This window comes from Mesoplodon densirostris, chromosome 5, assembly GCF_025265405.1.
Source record: "Mesoplodon densirostris isolate mMesDen1 chromosome 5, mMesDen1 primary haplotype, whole genome shotgun sequence".
NCBI lineage: Eukaryota > Metazoa > Chordata > Mammalia > Artiodactyla > Ziphiidae > Mesoplodon > Mesoplodon densirostris.
Window position 1 is genome coordinate 15,537,867 of NC_082665.1, and position 17,826 is coordinate 15,555,692.

The 17,826-nt window shown below is 37.1% G+C and overlaps 1 protein-coding gene across 9 annotated transcripts in view; it reads left to right on the forward strand.

Annotated features, from left to right (window-relative positions):
• The window catches only part of GRIK1 (glutamate ionotropic receptor kainate type subunit 1), a 446,198-nt gene that overhangs the window by 267,792 nt on the left and 160,580 nt on the right, over positions 1-17,826 (forward strand). For 6 of the 9 annotated variants that reach the window (XM_060099767.1, XM_060099769.1, XM_060099768.1 and 3 more), the window contains exons 2-3: positions 10,376-10,543; positions 14,452-14,709. The exons of 1 other annotated variant lie outside the window; for it this stretch is intronic. In XM_060099767.1, coding sequence (XP_059955750.1) covers positions 10,376-10,543; positions 14,452-14,709 — 426 coding nt within the window. The remainder of the gene's footprint in view (positions 1-10,375; positions 10,544-14,451; positions 14,710-17,826) is intronic. 2 more of the 9 variants (XM_060099775.1, XM_060099774.1) reach the window with 1 other exon arrangement.

Genomic DNA, 17,826 nt, shown 5'->3' on the forward strand with positions numbered 1-17,826 from the left:
TCAATTACAGCAAAAAAAAAATCTGTAAAAAAATACAAACACATGAAGAGTAAACAATACACTACTTAATAACCAAGAGATCAATGAAGAAATCAAAGTGGAAATCAAAAAATACCTAGAAACAAATGACAAGGAAAACACGATGACCCAAAACCTATGGGATGCAGCAACAGCAGTTCTAAGAGGGAGGTTTATAGAAATACAATCCTACCTTAAGAAACAAGAAATATCTCAAATAAACAACCTAAACTTACACCTACAGCAATTAGAGAAAGAAGAACAACCAAAAAAAAACAAAAAAAAACAAAAAACAAAAACCCAAAGTTAGCAGAAGAAACGAAATCATAAAGATCACATTAGAAATAAATGAAAAAGAAACGAAAGAAATGATACGAAAGATCAATAAAATGAAAAGCTGGTTCTTTGAGAAGATAAAAAACAGATGAACCATTAGCAAGACTCATCAAGAAAGAAAGGGAGAAGACTCAAATCAATAGAATTACAAATGAAAAAGGAGAAGTAACAACTGATACTGCAGAAATACAAAGGATCATGAGAGATTACTGCAAGAAACTATATGACAATAAAATGGACAACCTGGAAGAAATGGACAAATTCTCAGAAATGCACAACCTTCCGAGACTGAACAAGGAAGAAATAGAAAATATGAACAGACCAATCACAAGCACTGAGGTTGAAACTGTGATTAAAAATCTTCCAATAAATCAAAGCCCAGAACTAGACAGCTCCACAGGTGAATTCTATCAAACATTTAGAGAAGAGCTAACACCTATCCTTCTCAAAATCTTCCAAAATATAGCAGAGGGAAGAACACTCCCAAACACATTCTAAGAGGCCACCAACACCCTGATACCAAAACAAGACAAAAATATCACAAAGATAGAAAGCTACAGGCCAGTATCACTGATGAACAGAGATGCAAAAATCCTCAACAGAATACTAGCAAACAGAATCCAACAGCACATTAAAAGCATCATGCACCACAATCAAGTGGGGTTTATCCCAGGACTGCAAGGATTCTTTAATATACATAAATCAATCAATGTGATTTACCATATTAATAAATTGAAAGAGAAAAACCATATGATCATCCCAATAGATGCAGAGAAAGCTTTCGACAAAGTCAACACCCACTTATGACAAAAACCCTCAGGAAAGTAGGCATAGTGGGAACTTTCTTCAACATATTAAATGCCATATATGACAAAATCACAGCCAACATCGTCCTCAATGCTGCAAAACTGAAAACATTCCCCCTAACATCAGGAACAAGACATGGTTGCCCACTCTCACCATTATTATTCAACATAGTTTTAGAAATTTTAGCCACAGCAATCAGAGAAGAAAAAGAAATAAAATGAATCCAGATCAGAAAAGAAGTAAAGCTGTCACTGTTTGCAGATGACATGATACTATACATAGAGAATCTTAAACATGCTACCAGAAAACTACTAGAATTAATCAATGAACTTGGTAAACTACCAGGGTGCAAAATTAATGCACAGAAATCTCTGGCATTCTTATACACTAATGATGAAAATTCTCAAAGTGAAATTAAGAAAACACTCCCATTTACCATTGCAATAAAAATAATAAAATGTCGAGGAATAAACCTACCTAGGGAGACAAAAGACCTGTATGCAGAAAATTATAAGACACTAATGAAAGAAATTAAAAATGATACAAACAAATGGAGGGATATACCATGTTCCTGGAATGGAAGAATCAACATTGTGAAAATGACTCTACTACCCAAAGCAATCTACAGATTCAGTGTAATCTCTATCAAACTACCACTGGCATTTTTCACAGAACTAGAACAAAAAATTTCACAATTTGTATGGAAACACAAGAGACTCCGAGTAGCCAAAACAATCTTCAGAATGAAAAACAAAGCTGGAGGAATCAGGCTCCCTGACTTCAAACTATACTACAAAGCTACAGTAATCATGACAGTATGGTACTGGCACAAAAACCAGAAATATAGATCAGTGGAACAGGATAGAAATCCCAGAGATAAACCCATGCACACATGGGCACCTTAATGTTGATAAAGTAGGGAAGAATATACAGTGGATAAAATACAGCCTCTTCAATAAGTGGTGCTCGGATAACTGGACAGCTGCATGTAAAAGAATGAAATTAGAACACTCCCTAACACCATATACAAAAGTAAATTCAAAATAGATTAAACTCATAAATGTAAGGCCAGGCACTAGAAAACTCTTAGGGGAACACATAGGCAGAACACTCTATGACATAAATGACAGCAAGATCTTTTTTTACCCACCTCCTAGAGAAATGGAAATAACAAAAATAAACAAATGGGACCTAATGAAACTTAGAACCTTTAGCACAGCAAAGGAAACCAAAAACAAGACAAACAGGCACCTCTCAGAATAGGAGAAAATATTTGCAAATGAAGTGACTGACAAAGGATTAATCTCAAAAAATTAAAAGTAGCACATGCAGCTCAATATCAAAAAAAAAAAAAATCCAGAAATGGGTAGAAGCCCTAAATAGACATTTCTCCACAGAAGATACACAGATAGCCAACAAACACATGAAAGAATGCTCAATGTCATTAATCATTATAGAAATGGAAATCAAAACTACAATGAGATATCATCTCACACCAGTCAGAATGGCCATCATCAAAAAATCTAGAAACAATAAATCCTGGAGAGGGTGTGGAGAAAAGGGAGCCCTCTTGCACTATTGGTGGGAATGTAAATTGATACAGTTAGTATGGAGAACAGTATAGAGGTTCCTTAAAAAATGAAAAATAGAACTGTCATATGACACAGCAATCCCACTACTGAGCATATACCCTGAAAATACCATAATTCAAAAACAGTCATGTACCACAATGTTAATTGCAGTTCTATTTGCAATAGCCAGGACATGGAAGCAACCTAAGTGTCCATCAATAGATGAATGGATAAAGAAGATGTGGCATGCATATACAGTGGAATATTACTCAGCCATAAAAGAAGAGAAATTTAGTTATTTATATTGAGATGGATGGACCTAGAGCCTGTCATCCTGAGTGAAGTAAGTCAAAAAGAGAAAAACCAATACCATATGCTAACACATATATATGGAATCTAAAACAATAAATAAATAAAGGTCATGAAGAACCATGGGCAAGACAGGAATAAAGACACAGACCTACTAGAAAGGGGGCTTGAGGATACAGGGAGGGGGAAGGGTTAGCTGTGACAAAGTGAGAGAGTGGCATGGGCATATATACACTACCAAACATAAAATAGATAGGTAGTGGGAAGCAGCTGCATAGCACAGGGAGATCAGCTTGGTGTTTTGTGAACACTTGGAGGGATGGGATAGGGAGGGAGGGAGACACAAGAGGGAAGAGATATGGGGACATATGTATATGTATAACTGATTCACTTTGTTATAAAGCAGAAACTAAAACACCATTGTAAAGCAATTATACTCCAATAAAGTTGTTTTAAATAAATAAATAAATAACCATTTAAAACGTAAGAATTTTCTATATATTTTGACCCAGCAATAAATAATAAATAAGTAATAAAAACTTTTAAAAAAAGAAAGAAATTGTCCCTCCACAAAATAATTTTAAATTAAAAATTACAGGTGAGTATTTATTTACTACTCTTTCAAAAATAGGATCAAAGTAAATTTTCTGAATGAGATTCTGCCAATTCAAGTTCTTTTTCTTAGAAAGAATAATCATAAATCATACCTGTGCCTGTGATGTTTGGACTTTCTGTCTCATTTTTTTTGTCTTTGTATTTTTCATTTCACAAAGTTATATCTCTCCATCTATTTGTATCATTTTTAATTTCTTTCATCAGTGTCATAATTTTCTTCATACAGGTCTTTTGTCTCCTTAGGTACGTTTAATCCTCGATATTTTATACTTTTTTGTTGCAATGATAAATGGGAGTGTTTTCTTAATTTCACTTTCTGAATTTTCATCATTAGTGTATGGGAATGTAAGAGATTTCTGTGTAATAATTTTGTATCCTTCTAGTTTACCAAATTCATTGATTAGCTCTAGTAGTTTTCTGGTACCATCTTTAGGGTTCCCTATGTATAGTATCATGTCATCTGTAAACAGTGAAATCTTTACTTCTTCTTTTCTGATATGGATTCCTTTTATTTCTTTTTCTTCTGTGATTGCTGTGGCTAAAACTTGCAAAACTTTGTTGAATAATAGTTGTGAGAGTGGGCAGCCTTGTCTTGTTCCTGACCTTAGTGGAAATGCTTTCATCTTTTCACCATTGAGAACGATGTTGGCTGCAGGTTTGTCATATATGGCCTTTATTATGTTGACATAAGTTCCCTCTATGCCTACTTTCTGGAGTGTTTTAATAATAAATGGGTGTTGAATTTTGTCAAAATCTTTCTCTGCATCTATTGAGATGATCATATGGTTTTTCTCCTTCAATTTGTTAATATGGTGTATCACATTGATTGATTTGCATATATTGAAGAATCCTTGCATTCCTGGGATAAACCTCACTTAATCATGGTGTATGATCCTTTTAATGTGCTGTTGGATTTTGTTTGCTAGTGTTTTGTTGAGGATCTTTGCATCTATGTTCATCGGTGATATTGGCCTGTAGTTGTCTTTCCTTGTGACATCTTTGTCTGGTTTTGGTATCAGGGTGATGGTGGCCTCATAGACTGAGTTTGGGAGTGTTCCTCCCTCTGCTATATTTTGGAAGAGTTTGAGAAGGATAGGTGTTAGCTCTTCTCTAAAGGTTTGATAGAATTCACCTGTGAAGCTGTCTGGTCTGGGGTTTTTGTTTGTTGGAAGATTTTTAATCACAGTTTCAACCTCAGTGCTTGTGATTGGTCTGTTCATATTTTCTATTTCTTCCTTGTTCAGTCTCGGAAGGTTGTGCATTTCTGAGAATTTGTCCATTTCTTCCAGGTTGTCCATTTTATTGGCATATGGCTACTTGTAGTAATCTCTCATGATCCTTTGAATTTCTGCAGTTTTATGTGTTACTTCTCCTTTTTCATTTGAAATTCTGTTGATTTGAGTCTTCTCCCTTTTTTTTCTTGATGAGTCTGGCTAATGTCAATTTTATCTTTTCAAAGAACCAGCTTTTCATTTTATTGATCTTTGCTATCATTTCCTTCATTTCTTTTCCATTTATTTCTGATCTGATCTTTATGATTTCTTTCCTTCTGCTAAATTTGGGGTTATTTTGTTGTTCTTTCTCTAATTGCTGTAGGTGTAAGTTTTGGTTGTTTATTTGAGATGTTCTTTTGTTTCTTAAGGTAGGATTGTATTGGTATAAACTTCCCTCTAGAACTGCTTTTCCTGCATCCCATAGGTTTTGGGTAATCGTGTTTCCATTGTCATTTCTTTCTAGGTATTTTTTCATTTCCTCTTTGATTTCTTCAGGGATGTCTTGGTTATTAAGCATTGTATTGTTTAGTCTCCATGTGTTTTTATTTTTTACAGATTTTTCTCCTGTAATTGATATCTAGTCTTATAGCATTGTTGTCAGAAAAGATAGTTGATATAATTTCAATTTTCTGGAATTTAGCAAGGCTTGGTTTGTGGCCCAAGATATGATCTATGCTGGAGAATGCTCCATGAGCACTTGAGAAGAATGTGTATTGTGTTGTTTTAGGATAGAATGTCCTATAAATATCATTTAAGTCCATCTTTTTAATGTATCATTTAAAGCTTGTGTTTCCTTATTTATTTTCATTTTGGATGATCTGTCCATTGGTGAAAGTGGGGTGTTAAAGTCCCCTACTATGATTGTGTTACTGCTGATGTCCATTTTTATGGTTGTTTGTATTTGCCTTATGTATTGAGGTGCTCTTATGTTGGGTGCATAGATATTTAAAATTTTTATATATTCTCTTGGATTCATCCCTTGATCATTATGTAGTGTCCTTCTTTGCCTCTTGTAATAGTCTTTGTTTTAAAGTCTATTTTGTCTGATATGAGAATTGCTACTCCTACTTTATTTGATTTCCATTTGCATGGAATATCTTTCTCCATCCCCTCACTTTCTATCTGTATGTGTTCCTAGGTCTGAAGTGTCTCTTGTAGACAGCATATATACAGGTCTTGTTTTTCTATCCATTCAGTGAGTCTATGGCTTTTGGTTGAAGCATTTAATCCATTTACATTTAAGGCAATATTGATATATATGTTCCTATTCCCATTTTATTAATTGTTTTAGGTTTGTTATTGTAGGTTTTTTCCTTCTCTTGTGTTTCCAGCCTAGAGAAGTTCCTTTAGCATTTGCTGTAAAGCTCGTTTGGTGGTGCTGAACTCTCTTAGCTTATGCTTGTCTGTAAAGGTTTTAATTTCTCTGTCAAGTCTGTATGAGTTCCTTGCTGGGTAGAGTAATCTTGGTTGTAGGTTTTTCCCCTTCAACACTTTAAATATGTCCTGCAACTCCCTTCTGCTTGCAGGGTTTCTGCTGAAAGCTCAGCTGTTAACCTTATGGGGATTCCCTTATGTGTTATTTCTTGTTTTTCCCTTGCTGCTTTTAATAGATTTTCTTTGTGTCTAATTTTTGATAGTTTGATTCATATGTGTCTTGGTGTGTTTCTCCTTGGATTTATCCTGTATGGGACTCTCTATGCTTCCTGGACTTGATTAACTATTTCCTTTTCCATATTAGGGAAGTTTTCAACTATAATCTCTTCAAATATTTTCTCAGTCCCTTTCTGTTTCTCTTCTTCTTCTGGGACCCCTGTAGTTTGAATGTGGTGAATTCAATGTTGTCCCAGAGATCTCTGAGACACTCTGCAATTATTTTCATTCTTTTTTTCTTTATTCTGCTCTGCAGTAATTATTTCCCCTCTTTTTTCTTCCAGGTCACTTATCTGTTCTTCTGCCTCAGTTATTCTGCTACTGATGTCTTCTAGAGAATTGTTAATTTCATTTTTTGTGTTGTTCATCACTGTTTGCTCTTTATTTCTTCTAGGTCCTTTTTAAACATTTCTTTTATTTTCTCCATTCTATTTCCAAGATTTTAGATCCTCTTTACTATCATTATTCTGAATTCTTTTTCAGGTAGATTGCCTATTTCCTCTTATTTTTTATGTCTGGTGGGTTTTTACCTTGCTCCTTCATCTGCTGTGTGTTTCTCTGTCTTCTCATTTTGTTTCACTTACTGTGTTTGTTGTCTCCTTTTCTCAGGCTGATAGTTCGTAGTTCCCATTGTTTTTTATGTCTGGCCTCAGTGGCTTTGATTGGTTCAGTGTATTGTGTAGGCTTCCTGGTGGAGGGGACTAGTGCCTGTGTTCTGGTGGATGAGGCTGGATCTTGTTTTTCTGTTGGGCAGGTCCACGTCTGGTGGTGTTTTTGGGGGTGTCTGTGGCCTTATTATGATTTTAGGCAGCCTCTCTGTTAATAGGTGGCGTTGTGCTCTTGTATTGCTAGTTGTTTGGCATAGGGTGTCCAGCACTGAAGCTTGCTGGTCTTTGAGTGGAGGTGGGTCTTGGTGTTGAGGTGGAGATCTCTGGGATATTTTTGCCATTTGATATTATGTGGAGATGGGAGGTCTCTTGTGGACCAGTGTCCTGAACTTTACTCTCCCACCTCAGAGGCATAGCCCTGACACTTGGTTGGAGCACCAAGAGCCTCTCATCCACACGACTTAGATAAAAGGGAGAAAAGAATGAAAGAAAGAAAGAAGATAAAATTTTTAAAAAGTAAAAAAAAAATTAAAGTAAAAATAATTCTTAAAAAATGTTTTAAAGTAATTTAAAAGAAGGAAGAAAGAAAGCAACTAAACCAAAAAACATATCCACCAATGGTAAGAAACACTAAAAACTATACAAAAAACAAACAAACAAAAATAAAAGTGGACAGACAGAACCCTAGAACAAATGGTAAAAGCAAAGCTATACAGACAAAATCACAAATAGAAGCATACACATGAACACTCACAAAAAGAGAAAAAGTGAATATATATATATATATATATATATATATATATATATATATATATATATATATATATATATATATATATATATATCTCGTTGCTCCCAAAGTCCACCTCCTCAATTTGGGATGATTCATTGTCTATTCAAGTATTCCACAGTTGAAGGGTACATCAAATTGATTGTGGAGATTTAATCCGCTGCTCCAGATTCTGCTGGGAGAGATTTCCCTTTCTCTTCTTTGTTCGCACATCTCCCGGGGTTCAGCTTTGTATTTGGACCCGCCTCTGCATGTAGGTCACCAGTGGGCAACTTTTCTTCGCTCAGACAGGACAGGGTTAAAGGAGCAGCTGATTCGCGGACTCTGGCTCCCTCAGGCCGTGCAGAGGGAGGGTTATGGATGTGGGGCGAGCCTGTGGCTGCAGAGGCCAGTGTGACGTTGCACCAGCCTGGGGCGCACCGTGCGTTCTCCTGGGGAGGTTGTCCCTGGATCACAGGACCCTGGCAGTGGCGGGCTGCACCGGATCCCTGGAAGAGGGGTGTGGATAGTGACTTGTACTAGCACACAGGCTTCTTGGTGGCGGCAGCAGCAGCCTTAGCGTCCCATGCCCTTCTCTGGGGTCCGCGCTGATAGGCGCGGCTCACGCCCGTCTCTGGAGCTCCTTTAAGCAGTGCTCTGAATCCCCTCTCCTCGTGCACCAGGAAACAAAGGGCCAAGAAAAAGTCTCTTGCCTCTTCGGCAGATCCAGACTTTTTCCCGGACTCCCTCCCGGCTAGCCGTGATGCACTAACCCCTTTAGGCTGTGTTCACGCCCCCAACCCCAGTCCTCTCCCTGCGCTCCAACCGAAGCCCAAGCCTCAGCTCCCAGCCCTGCCCGCCCCCGCGGCTGAGCAGACAAGCCTCCCGGGCTGGTGAGTGCCGGTCGACACCAATCTTCTGTGTGGGAATCTCTCCGCTTTGCCCTCCTCACCCCTGTTGCTGCACTCTCCTCTGCGGCTCCAAAGCTTCCCCCCTCCACCACCTGCTGTCTCTGCCAACGAAGGGGTTTCTAGTGTGTGGAAATCTTTCCTCCTTCACAGCTCCCTCCCACTGGTGCAGGTCCCGTCCTTATTCTTTTGTCCCTGTTTTTTCTTTTTTCTTTTGCCCTACTCAGGTACGTGTGGAGTTTCTTGTCTTTTGGGAAGTCTGAGGTCTTCTGCCAGTGTTCAGTAGGTGTTCTGTAGGGTGTTCCACGTGTAGATGTATTTCTGATGTATTTGTGGGGAGGAAGGTGATCTTCATGTTTTACTCTTCCACCATCTTGAAGCTCCCTTGTCTTTTTTTTTTTTTTTTTTTTTGAGCGGAGGGAAAACTTGAAGCACTTGCAAACCAATCTAACATATACAAGTTTGCTAAAAACCTACAACTGGCCTTAGGTAACGAATCACTCAGTGGTGATAGTAGATGAAAGTACTCTACTAGTTATAAGTATTCAGCATTCTATGGGCACCGATTCATATGTTTTTTTCAAAAAAAATGAGGTTTATTGGTCAATCAAGGAGTAAGCTTAGTGGAGGCCAGCTAAGAGCCTCTACTGTATGTTCTGTGTCTATTGATAATCCCAGGACAGCTCTTAAAGTACATTAAGAATGTGCAGTTACTAATACTTAAACTGCCTCTGTCAACAACAAAGCCAGAGCTGAATTCTCTGATGAGGCTTTAAGTGCTGATATTTTGTATTGTTGCTTGTGATGAGGTCTTCATTTTTAAGATATCAGAGGATTAATGCATGTGTTTATTGAGTGGGGGAATTTATTTCTCCAGAGATAAGATACAGGTTTGTTTTGGGGTGGGACCAGTTTCTCAAACCAAAAGCATAGTTTTTTTAATCTGCCCATGCACTTTGGAAAGTTCTATCATATGACCCCAGAATTGTGAGCCACAAAGAAGAAGAGATATTTTCATTTTGAAAAAAAAAGCCTATATGACTCATTTTGACTCCACTCAACTCTGCATGATACTTCTGGAGTCTAGAATGTCTGCTTCTGAATAGCAAGAGTTTTATTCTAAGGAAGGATAATCCTACCAGGATACAACTGAAATTGTGCTTAGGTCAACCACAGACTGATTCATTTCCAAACTGTGGAAAATCATCCTCCACTATATTATCAGTCATGCTTTACATGGTAGTAAATATTTAGAGTTCATTCACCATCTGATAGGTATTACACAGTCCAGTATTGGATTTGAAATCTTAAGCACACATATGAAATTTTATCTGCGTCTGACACATACTGATACACTTAACTTTTAACACTGGGTTTGGGATCTGTTCTGACCATTCCTGCTTTTATTATTTTGGGTATTTTGTTTGTATCATTTATATTCTTCTTTTTAAAAAAATGCACACAAATAACATAACTAATTGCTTCTCATGCATCTCTTTTGCTTCTGCAGGAGGAATTTTTGAAACTGTGGAAAATGAACCTGTTAATGTTGAAGAATTAGCGTTCAAGTTTGCAGTCACCAGCATTAACAGAAATCGAACCCTGATGCCTAACACCACATTAACCTATGACATTCAGAGAATTAACCTTTTTGATAGTTTTGAAGCCTCACGGAGAGGTAACTATTTTCACACTTTTAAAAGCTTCTTTGGGTGATATGTCTGCTCTACAAGTCAGCTTCTTTTTGCTACCTGCCCTTTTTCAAAGTGGACATCTCTGTGCAAATGGGTTTGCAGGAAATCTTGGTGCAAGATGTCACTGTCCAGCACAATCTGAACCATCCTAATGGATGTTGCCTAGCTCTGTTTTCTGGGCTTTCTGATTAGCTTAGCCTTCAGTGCCCTCCACTCTATGATTAACTGGTTCAGCTGTGAATGGAAAATGTCAAGCTTGATCTGTTTTTCCTTCCTGAGGCTGAGATACCACCATGAAATTGTACAGTGCAGTCAAATAAAACTTTGTAGAAGGTCATACACACTGAGCATGTGGAAATGCCCACAACACACAGAATTCACAACCTGAATCTTAACAGGGTGTGAGCTACTGGGTTTACCTACCACCCTCTCAAATAATTTTTTAACCCCTTTCCACAAGATCATAGAAATGTGAAGATTATAAATATTGAATCATTATGTTGTACACATGAAACGTTATAATGTTATATTTTGATTATATCTCAAGTTTAAAAAAGGAAAAAATTAAGAAAAAAATTAATGGAACGGTACAAGCAATCAAGCAAGCAAGGGACTTGGGGGTCAAAGAAAATTAAACCTAGGAGAACAATCTCCGCATTTGATTCCCTTCTGCATCTGAACAGAGGACAAGTTCCTAAAAAGTAATCTAATTTGTACTCAGGCTGCAAGGTTTGTCTCATGCAAAGAGTCATTGGAAGGGTGGGGCTTGTTTACACATCCTTCAGACACTTCCAAGATGACTCTTTGAAGCCACGTTTGACATACTTGAAGGCTGGCCTCTAACTAGGGAGTTGTTGGACCTCCATACAGGAGTTTGTGTGGGTACATCACCCCAGAATAGGAGGGGCTCTTTTTCTCCTAGAGGAAAGCTTTGCCCATCAAACACACAAGTAAATGGAATACAATGAATGCTGATTTCTAAGTAACTAAATATTGGTTGTTTCCACATAGAATTAACCCAGTTTGGATTGAAGGATGTGTTCACCTAGTAGACTCTTCTGAAAGATTCTTAGTGTCCTTTACAAATAAAATGTGAAACTTGCTCTCCTGGGAGTACAGATGAAAATGGAACTATATATATATATATATATTGTTTGTTTGTTTGTTTTGTTTTTTACTCTATGGCATGATCCTAGTATAAGAATATTTTCTTTTCAAAGATGGATGGAGTTGTAGGTACTATACAGGTCAGAGTTGTCTATGACAAATAATAAAACGTTATGTTTATATAGCACTTTAAAGTTTACAAGGCATCTTCACATAAATTATCTCTATGTGTTAGATCTCTATCTTCCTCTCTCCGTATCTCCTTTCTGTGTCTCTGTCTGTCTCTGTTTCTCTCTCTCTGTTTCTCTCTGTCTCTCTCTCTCACACACACACTCACACAAAACATTGTTGAATAAATACCCCAGAAAGCCAGCCACATTTAAAATCCAAAGTGTTTTTGTGACCTGAAGTACCTGCCATACTTGTAAATTAAACACTCCCAAAACTTCTTAAAACTGGTAATTTGGGCCTCCCTGGTGGCGCAAGTGGTTGAGAGTCCGCCTGCCGATGCAGGGGATACGGGCTCGTGCCCCGGTCTGGGAGGATCCCATATGCCGCGGAGCGGCTGGGCCCGTGAGCCATGGCCGCTGAGCCTGCGCGTCCGGAGCCTGCGCGTCCGGAGCCTGTGCTCCGCAACGGGGGAGGCCACAACAGTGAGAGGCCCGCATACCGCAAAAAAAAAAAAAAAAAAAAAAAAAAAAAAAAAAAAAACTGGTAATTTGCTGGCAAACAGAATTCAAAAGGCTTGATTTTTTGTCAAGTAATATTAGCATCCCAGAGCTAAATATTAGCAGGAATCTCAATCCACCACCTACACTAGATGAAATAATAGTTCATATACTTTCATGCCCTCATTTTTTCTTGCTAACCAATGAAAGCACATCCAGAAAATGAGCTTCTGAGGACAGTTTTCACTTCTAGCACTTAATACAGAAAGTTATATCTTCATACCTCATGTGATAATTCAGTACCGAAGAGCACAGTGTCAGAAAGTTCCTTGTGAATATTTGCTGTCCCACAAATATTTGAAATATGGCTCTCAAATATTACTTATTAATTTTTCTCTCTAAATCAAGTCAGATAATTTTAACAAAGCCATATAATTTTTCTACTTATTTTTATTTGTGTGATGGTGTTATGATAAAAATTGACAATTTCATTTATTAATTTTGCTATTATTTAATTCAAATATTCAACTATTATTTCATGGCAGCTCCAAATCCCTTTAAACTAGAATTAAAATGTAAATTTGAAAAGTTTTTACATTTATATTTAATGCCAGCATAAAGTTATGCCTGCATAAAATGAGTAGGCACTATTTTACATTGTTATAGAAGATAATCTGTCCCAACATTTCTGGAAGGCAATTTGGTTTATATGTATCAAGTGACTTAAAAATATCAATACCCTTTAATGACAGATTTCAATCTACTCAAAGAAAATAATGTAAAATTTAGAGAAAAATATAAGAACTAAGACAAGTGTTTATAATATTACTTATAATAACCAAAAATTAAGAGCAGCTTAAATATTCAGTATCATAGGACTAGTTAAATAAGTAATGACATACTCATGGATTAGGCTATTCTATGACACTAAAAATATACTTTTTCAGAAGTTGTGATGACTTAGGGGAAATGTTGTGCTTTTAGCATTAAATTTAGTGTTAAATACAGGAAGCAATGTCTCCAACTTTATCTATATCGTGTTCAATTTTTTAATAAATTAGAACACCAAACTTTGAATAGATATTATCCCAATGATGGAATTTCAGGACCTTTTTTCTTCCTTACATTTTTCAATATTCTAAATTTTCTCAATGTGTATATAATCATATAATGCAATAAATAAATAAATGTTAAAAATTAATTTTTATGTACATATCTACTTGATTTTGTTTGGCTACATGTTGGCTGATATTGAAATAGAAAGAAGCCTGTCCTTCAGCTGGGTCCCTGGGCTCTAGTCAGTTCTGCCATTGTCCAGTGGCCCTGACTCATTTCATTGCCTATGACATTAGTGGGTTGGAGAAAATGTCTTCTGAGATCCCTTTAAGCTATGCTAATCTATTATTATATAATTAATTAGCTATCAGTATCACTTAACATTCTTTAGCAATTTTTCAATACCCTGGACCTCCTTTCTGAGTCTTGGGAAGGACTGGAACTAAAGTACTCTGCAGTCACCCAGAGAGTCTTTTGAATTCTCTGACCCATTAATACCTTCATTGACACATTGCCAGATGACAGAACTTGATTTATATGACATTCATTTGGCAAATGGCTTAAAGAATAGCTCTGAGTTCTTCTGGGTAACACCACACCAAGCAAGAGATTAAGACTCCATTTGATTAAAAGTAATGAAGTGAGGACTTCCCCGGCAGTCCAGTGGTTTAAGACTCAATGCTTCCAATGCAGGGGCTGGGTGTTCGATCCCTAGTTGGGGAACTAAGATCCTACATGCCGCCTGGCATGACCAAATTAAAAAGAAAAAAAAAAACAGTAATGAAGTGAGACCAACAACTCATTTTTGTTTGCAGGGAATTGGCCTTGTGATGTGTTGCTAATCATTTCTCCATTTACATCTCTAATATTTAGTATCTCAGGGATATTGGAAGTTGGATAAAGCATATTTCCTCAGCATACAGATGGAGAGTGGATAATAGTTTCCAATAGCGAAAATAAGGAGGAACCATGAAAGGGAAGATTAAATTCACAGAACTCTCTCTTTCTCTCCTCTCTTCCCTGCTTTCCCTCTCCACCCCCTCCTTGTCTGTGGACATCAGCATGTGACCAGCTGGCGCTTGGTGTGGCTGCTCTCTTTGGCCCTTCCCATAGCTCCTCTGTCAGTGCTGTGCAGTCTATTTGCAATGCTCTCGAAGTTCCACATATACAGACTCGCTGGAAACACCCTTCAGTGGACAACAAAGACCTGTTTTACGTCAACCTCTACCCAGATTATGCAGCTATCAGCAGGGCAGTCCTGGATCTGGTCCTCTACTACAACTGGAAAACAGTGACCGTGGTGTATGAAGACAGCACAGGTATGGGACTCACACAAGCCCTCACATGGCCATGTCTGGTCTGGAAAAAGGGAACCAGAATTTGCTACAGGCCTTGACTCATCAGGCAGAGTGTATGAATATGTTCTTTTATATGAAGCTAATTGAATATTCTAATTGGGAAATGCCATGTGTAGCTAATTCATTTTCCTTTTGGTGAGTTGACCCTTTCTGATGACCCTTTCATCATCAAACTTAACGCACTTTTTAAAAAGAAATATCACCTTATTAATATATGTTGTAATCCAATCTGAATATTAAAGATGTAATTTAATGTATCCAACTCTGTTAAGACTGACCACGACTCCATTCTTAAATAATGCAGAGAAAGTTTGAAATTGACCATGAAGTATGATTCCAATTCAATAAGTAGCTACATAAATGCTTTGAAAAGTTTCTGAAGTACATACACAAAGGGATAATATTAGAGATTGTATCAATAAAATCTGACCATTTCATGGGATAAGGACTAAGAACCCCAGTAATGAGCCCTTAGTGAAGCTTGCTTTGTTCTGCCTGCTTATTTTAGGAAGAAGGACAGACATGGGGTGCTCAGCGTTTCACTAGACATTTCTCTGACTCTCTCCCATTTTAAGTTTCTCTCACTGGCGCCTTCCCCCTTTGCCTCCTGTTTACATTTTGAGGTTTGTTGGAGTTCCGGACCCCTTTTATTCAGTTAAATTCTTCCAGTGACTCTTCATTGTCCACATAGGAAAGTCCAATTCTAATTTAAAGCTCTTCACCATCTAACCATTTTCATCTCCATTAATCCAGGCACCAGCTGCTTTACATCCCTGTACTGTTACATCACTTTTAAATACTCCCAAGTCCATCCCTACTCTTTCTGAGGCTGGTCCCTCACTTTGGATAATCCTCCACATAACCCCCAAGGTGATAAGCTCCCTCATTCTCCATGATCACGCTCAAATATCATTTCTTTTTAAAGCTCACTGAGACGACATTAGGAGTTAGTAGCACATTGTAAATATAAGCATTACATCACATGATTCAATTATCTGCTTAAATGTTTTTGAGACTAGGAATTCCAAAAAGTTGGAATTTTATCTTTTTATTTTTATAATCTGCTACCTAACACAGTACTGTTTACTTTCTGAATATTTTTTCTTTAAGAATTGAAATTAGCTCCTTTCCTTAATCTACACATTTGGTAATAAGACTAATAAAATCATCATTGAAAATTAACAAAGCAAAGCACTTTTGAACTTTTTAATAGTATTTCATTTTTTTCACTCATTTCCACCAAGCACTAGTATTTACTGTTCCTCAGGGGATGAATAGTGAGCCTCCTCTATTTGGCACTAAATTCTCGTTCCATTTTAAACTGTCAGATAAAAGTGACTATTGTGGTTGGAATTATACATTTCTGTATTTTCTTATACCTCATCTCATTTGAGAAAGAAGTGAAGGTAGGTGATTGTATATATAATTTATAAATATTATATTCAAAACAGTCCTATCGGGAAGGATAAGCCACAGGCAGTCATATTTTTAGGGCTTCACTTGCTTGCTGTGAAGGAAGAAAATATATTATCAAAAGAACTCCATAAGTATATTTAAAGAGCCTTAAGATATAGATTATATTATATATAGGTATGGTAAGGCCCTCCATGTTGTCTACCTTTGTAAATAGAGAATCAAATGAGTTAATAAAATAATACTATTTCTCATTATGTAGTACACTCTATAGCATAATTTTCTCTCACTATTTCTACCGTTTCCAGCAATGCTGGGCCATCTAAAAGAAAAACAAATCAATGAATAATATTGAGGCATCTGGATTTAATTTAAGAAAGAGTTCAACTAAAGGTGTGAGCATAATTGTATTTAGAAAAATTATAATTTTCAAAAGGATAACATAAAATTTGATGTCCTAACCACCCTTTTGATTTCAAGTGAGCATGCATAGTTGACAGCTATTTTGCATAAGAGGAAATTCGAACTATCATCTCTATTATCTTTTACAAGAAACGGAAATCTCCTTTCATTCCTGTTAAGTTCACCTGAACTCAGTTGCTCAATATATACTTGCTGAAATTGAAAATCCAAATGAGTCTGTATTTTGCCTATTAAGTTAGAGACAATTCATGTTAAAATGATTTTACTCCCAAAGACATTAAAAATATAAATGAATAATCATTTGAGCCATTAAATTGGAACCCAGAGAGTAAACAGGTCAACTGAGATAAATAAAAGAAGACATCTTTTGACTATGAGTGGGTTTAATACTGCTTGACTCAGGGTTTTGGTTGAAGAAATTATCAAGTCATAAAAAGAAAACTTAGTAAACCTGAAGGAAAAGAAAGGACTTAGGTGTCCTCAGCACCTGCCTTTACACCAAAATTAACTACCCATTAAAGAACATTTTACTGGGATTTGTTTAGGAGTTTGTGAAATAACCTGAAGCCAATGCAGATGTCTAAGGTACCAAATAGTCCTTGACTCCCATTGAAGTCAATGGGATCACTGTGCATGTCTCTAAGGACAAAATCCAAATCACTAAATACTAGCAGGCAGAATTCTGTCCTCTGGAAGAACAAATGTAGAAAGACCCTAGAGAACTGCCGGAGGGAGTTTTGCCTCACTTCATCTCTCTCTCTGGTGCCTGGATATTCTTCCCATCAGTCACCTACTTCTCTCTGACTCCCTCATTCAGAGGTGACCCTAGGCAATGCGAAATCACTGCTCATTGCTTATCCCCTCTGCTTCATTAGACCCCTGGTGGAAGCCTGGCTTCTATCCCTTCACACACTTCAGAAAGGGCTGAGAAGCTGAGCACCAAATGCAGTGTGGAGAATATTCAACAGTTTCTGCTTTCTCAAGGCTAATCTTAGTGAAATGTAGTCATAGCTAATTTTGTAGGACAGGGACCAGGAAGCCTTTCTCTCAGAAGGGTTACATACTATATAGCTTAAGCTTCATGGGCCATAGCATCTTGCTCACAACTATCCCACTCTGCTGAGGTAGCAAGAACACAGCCACAGGCAAAATATAAATGAACAGGTATGTTGTGTTCCAATAAACCTTTATTTACAACAAACAAGGAAGCCAGTGTGGTTGTATCAGACTGAGAGGGGAAGG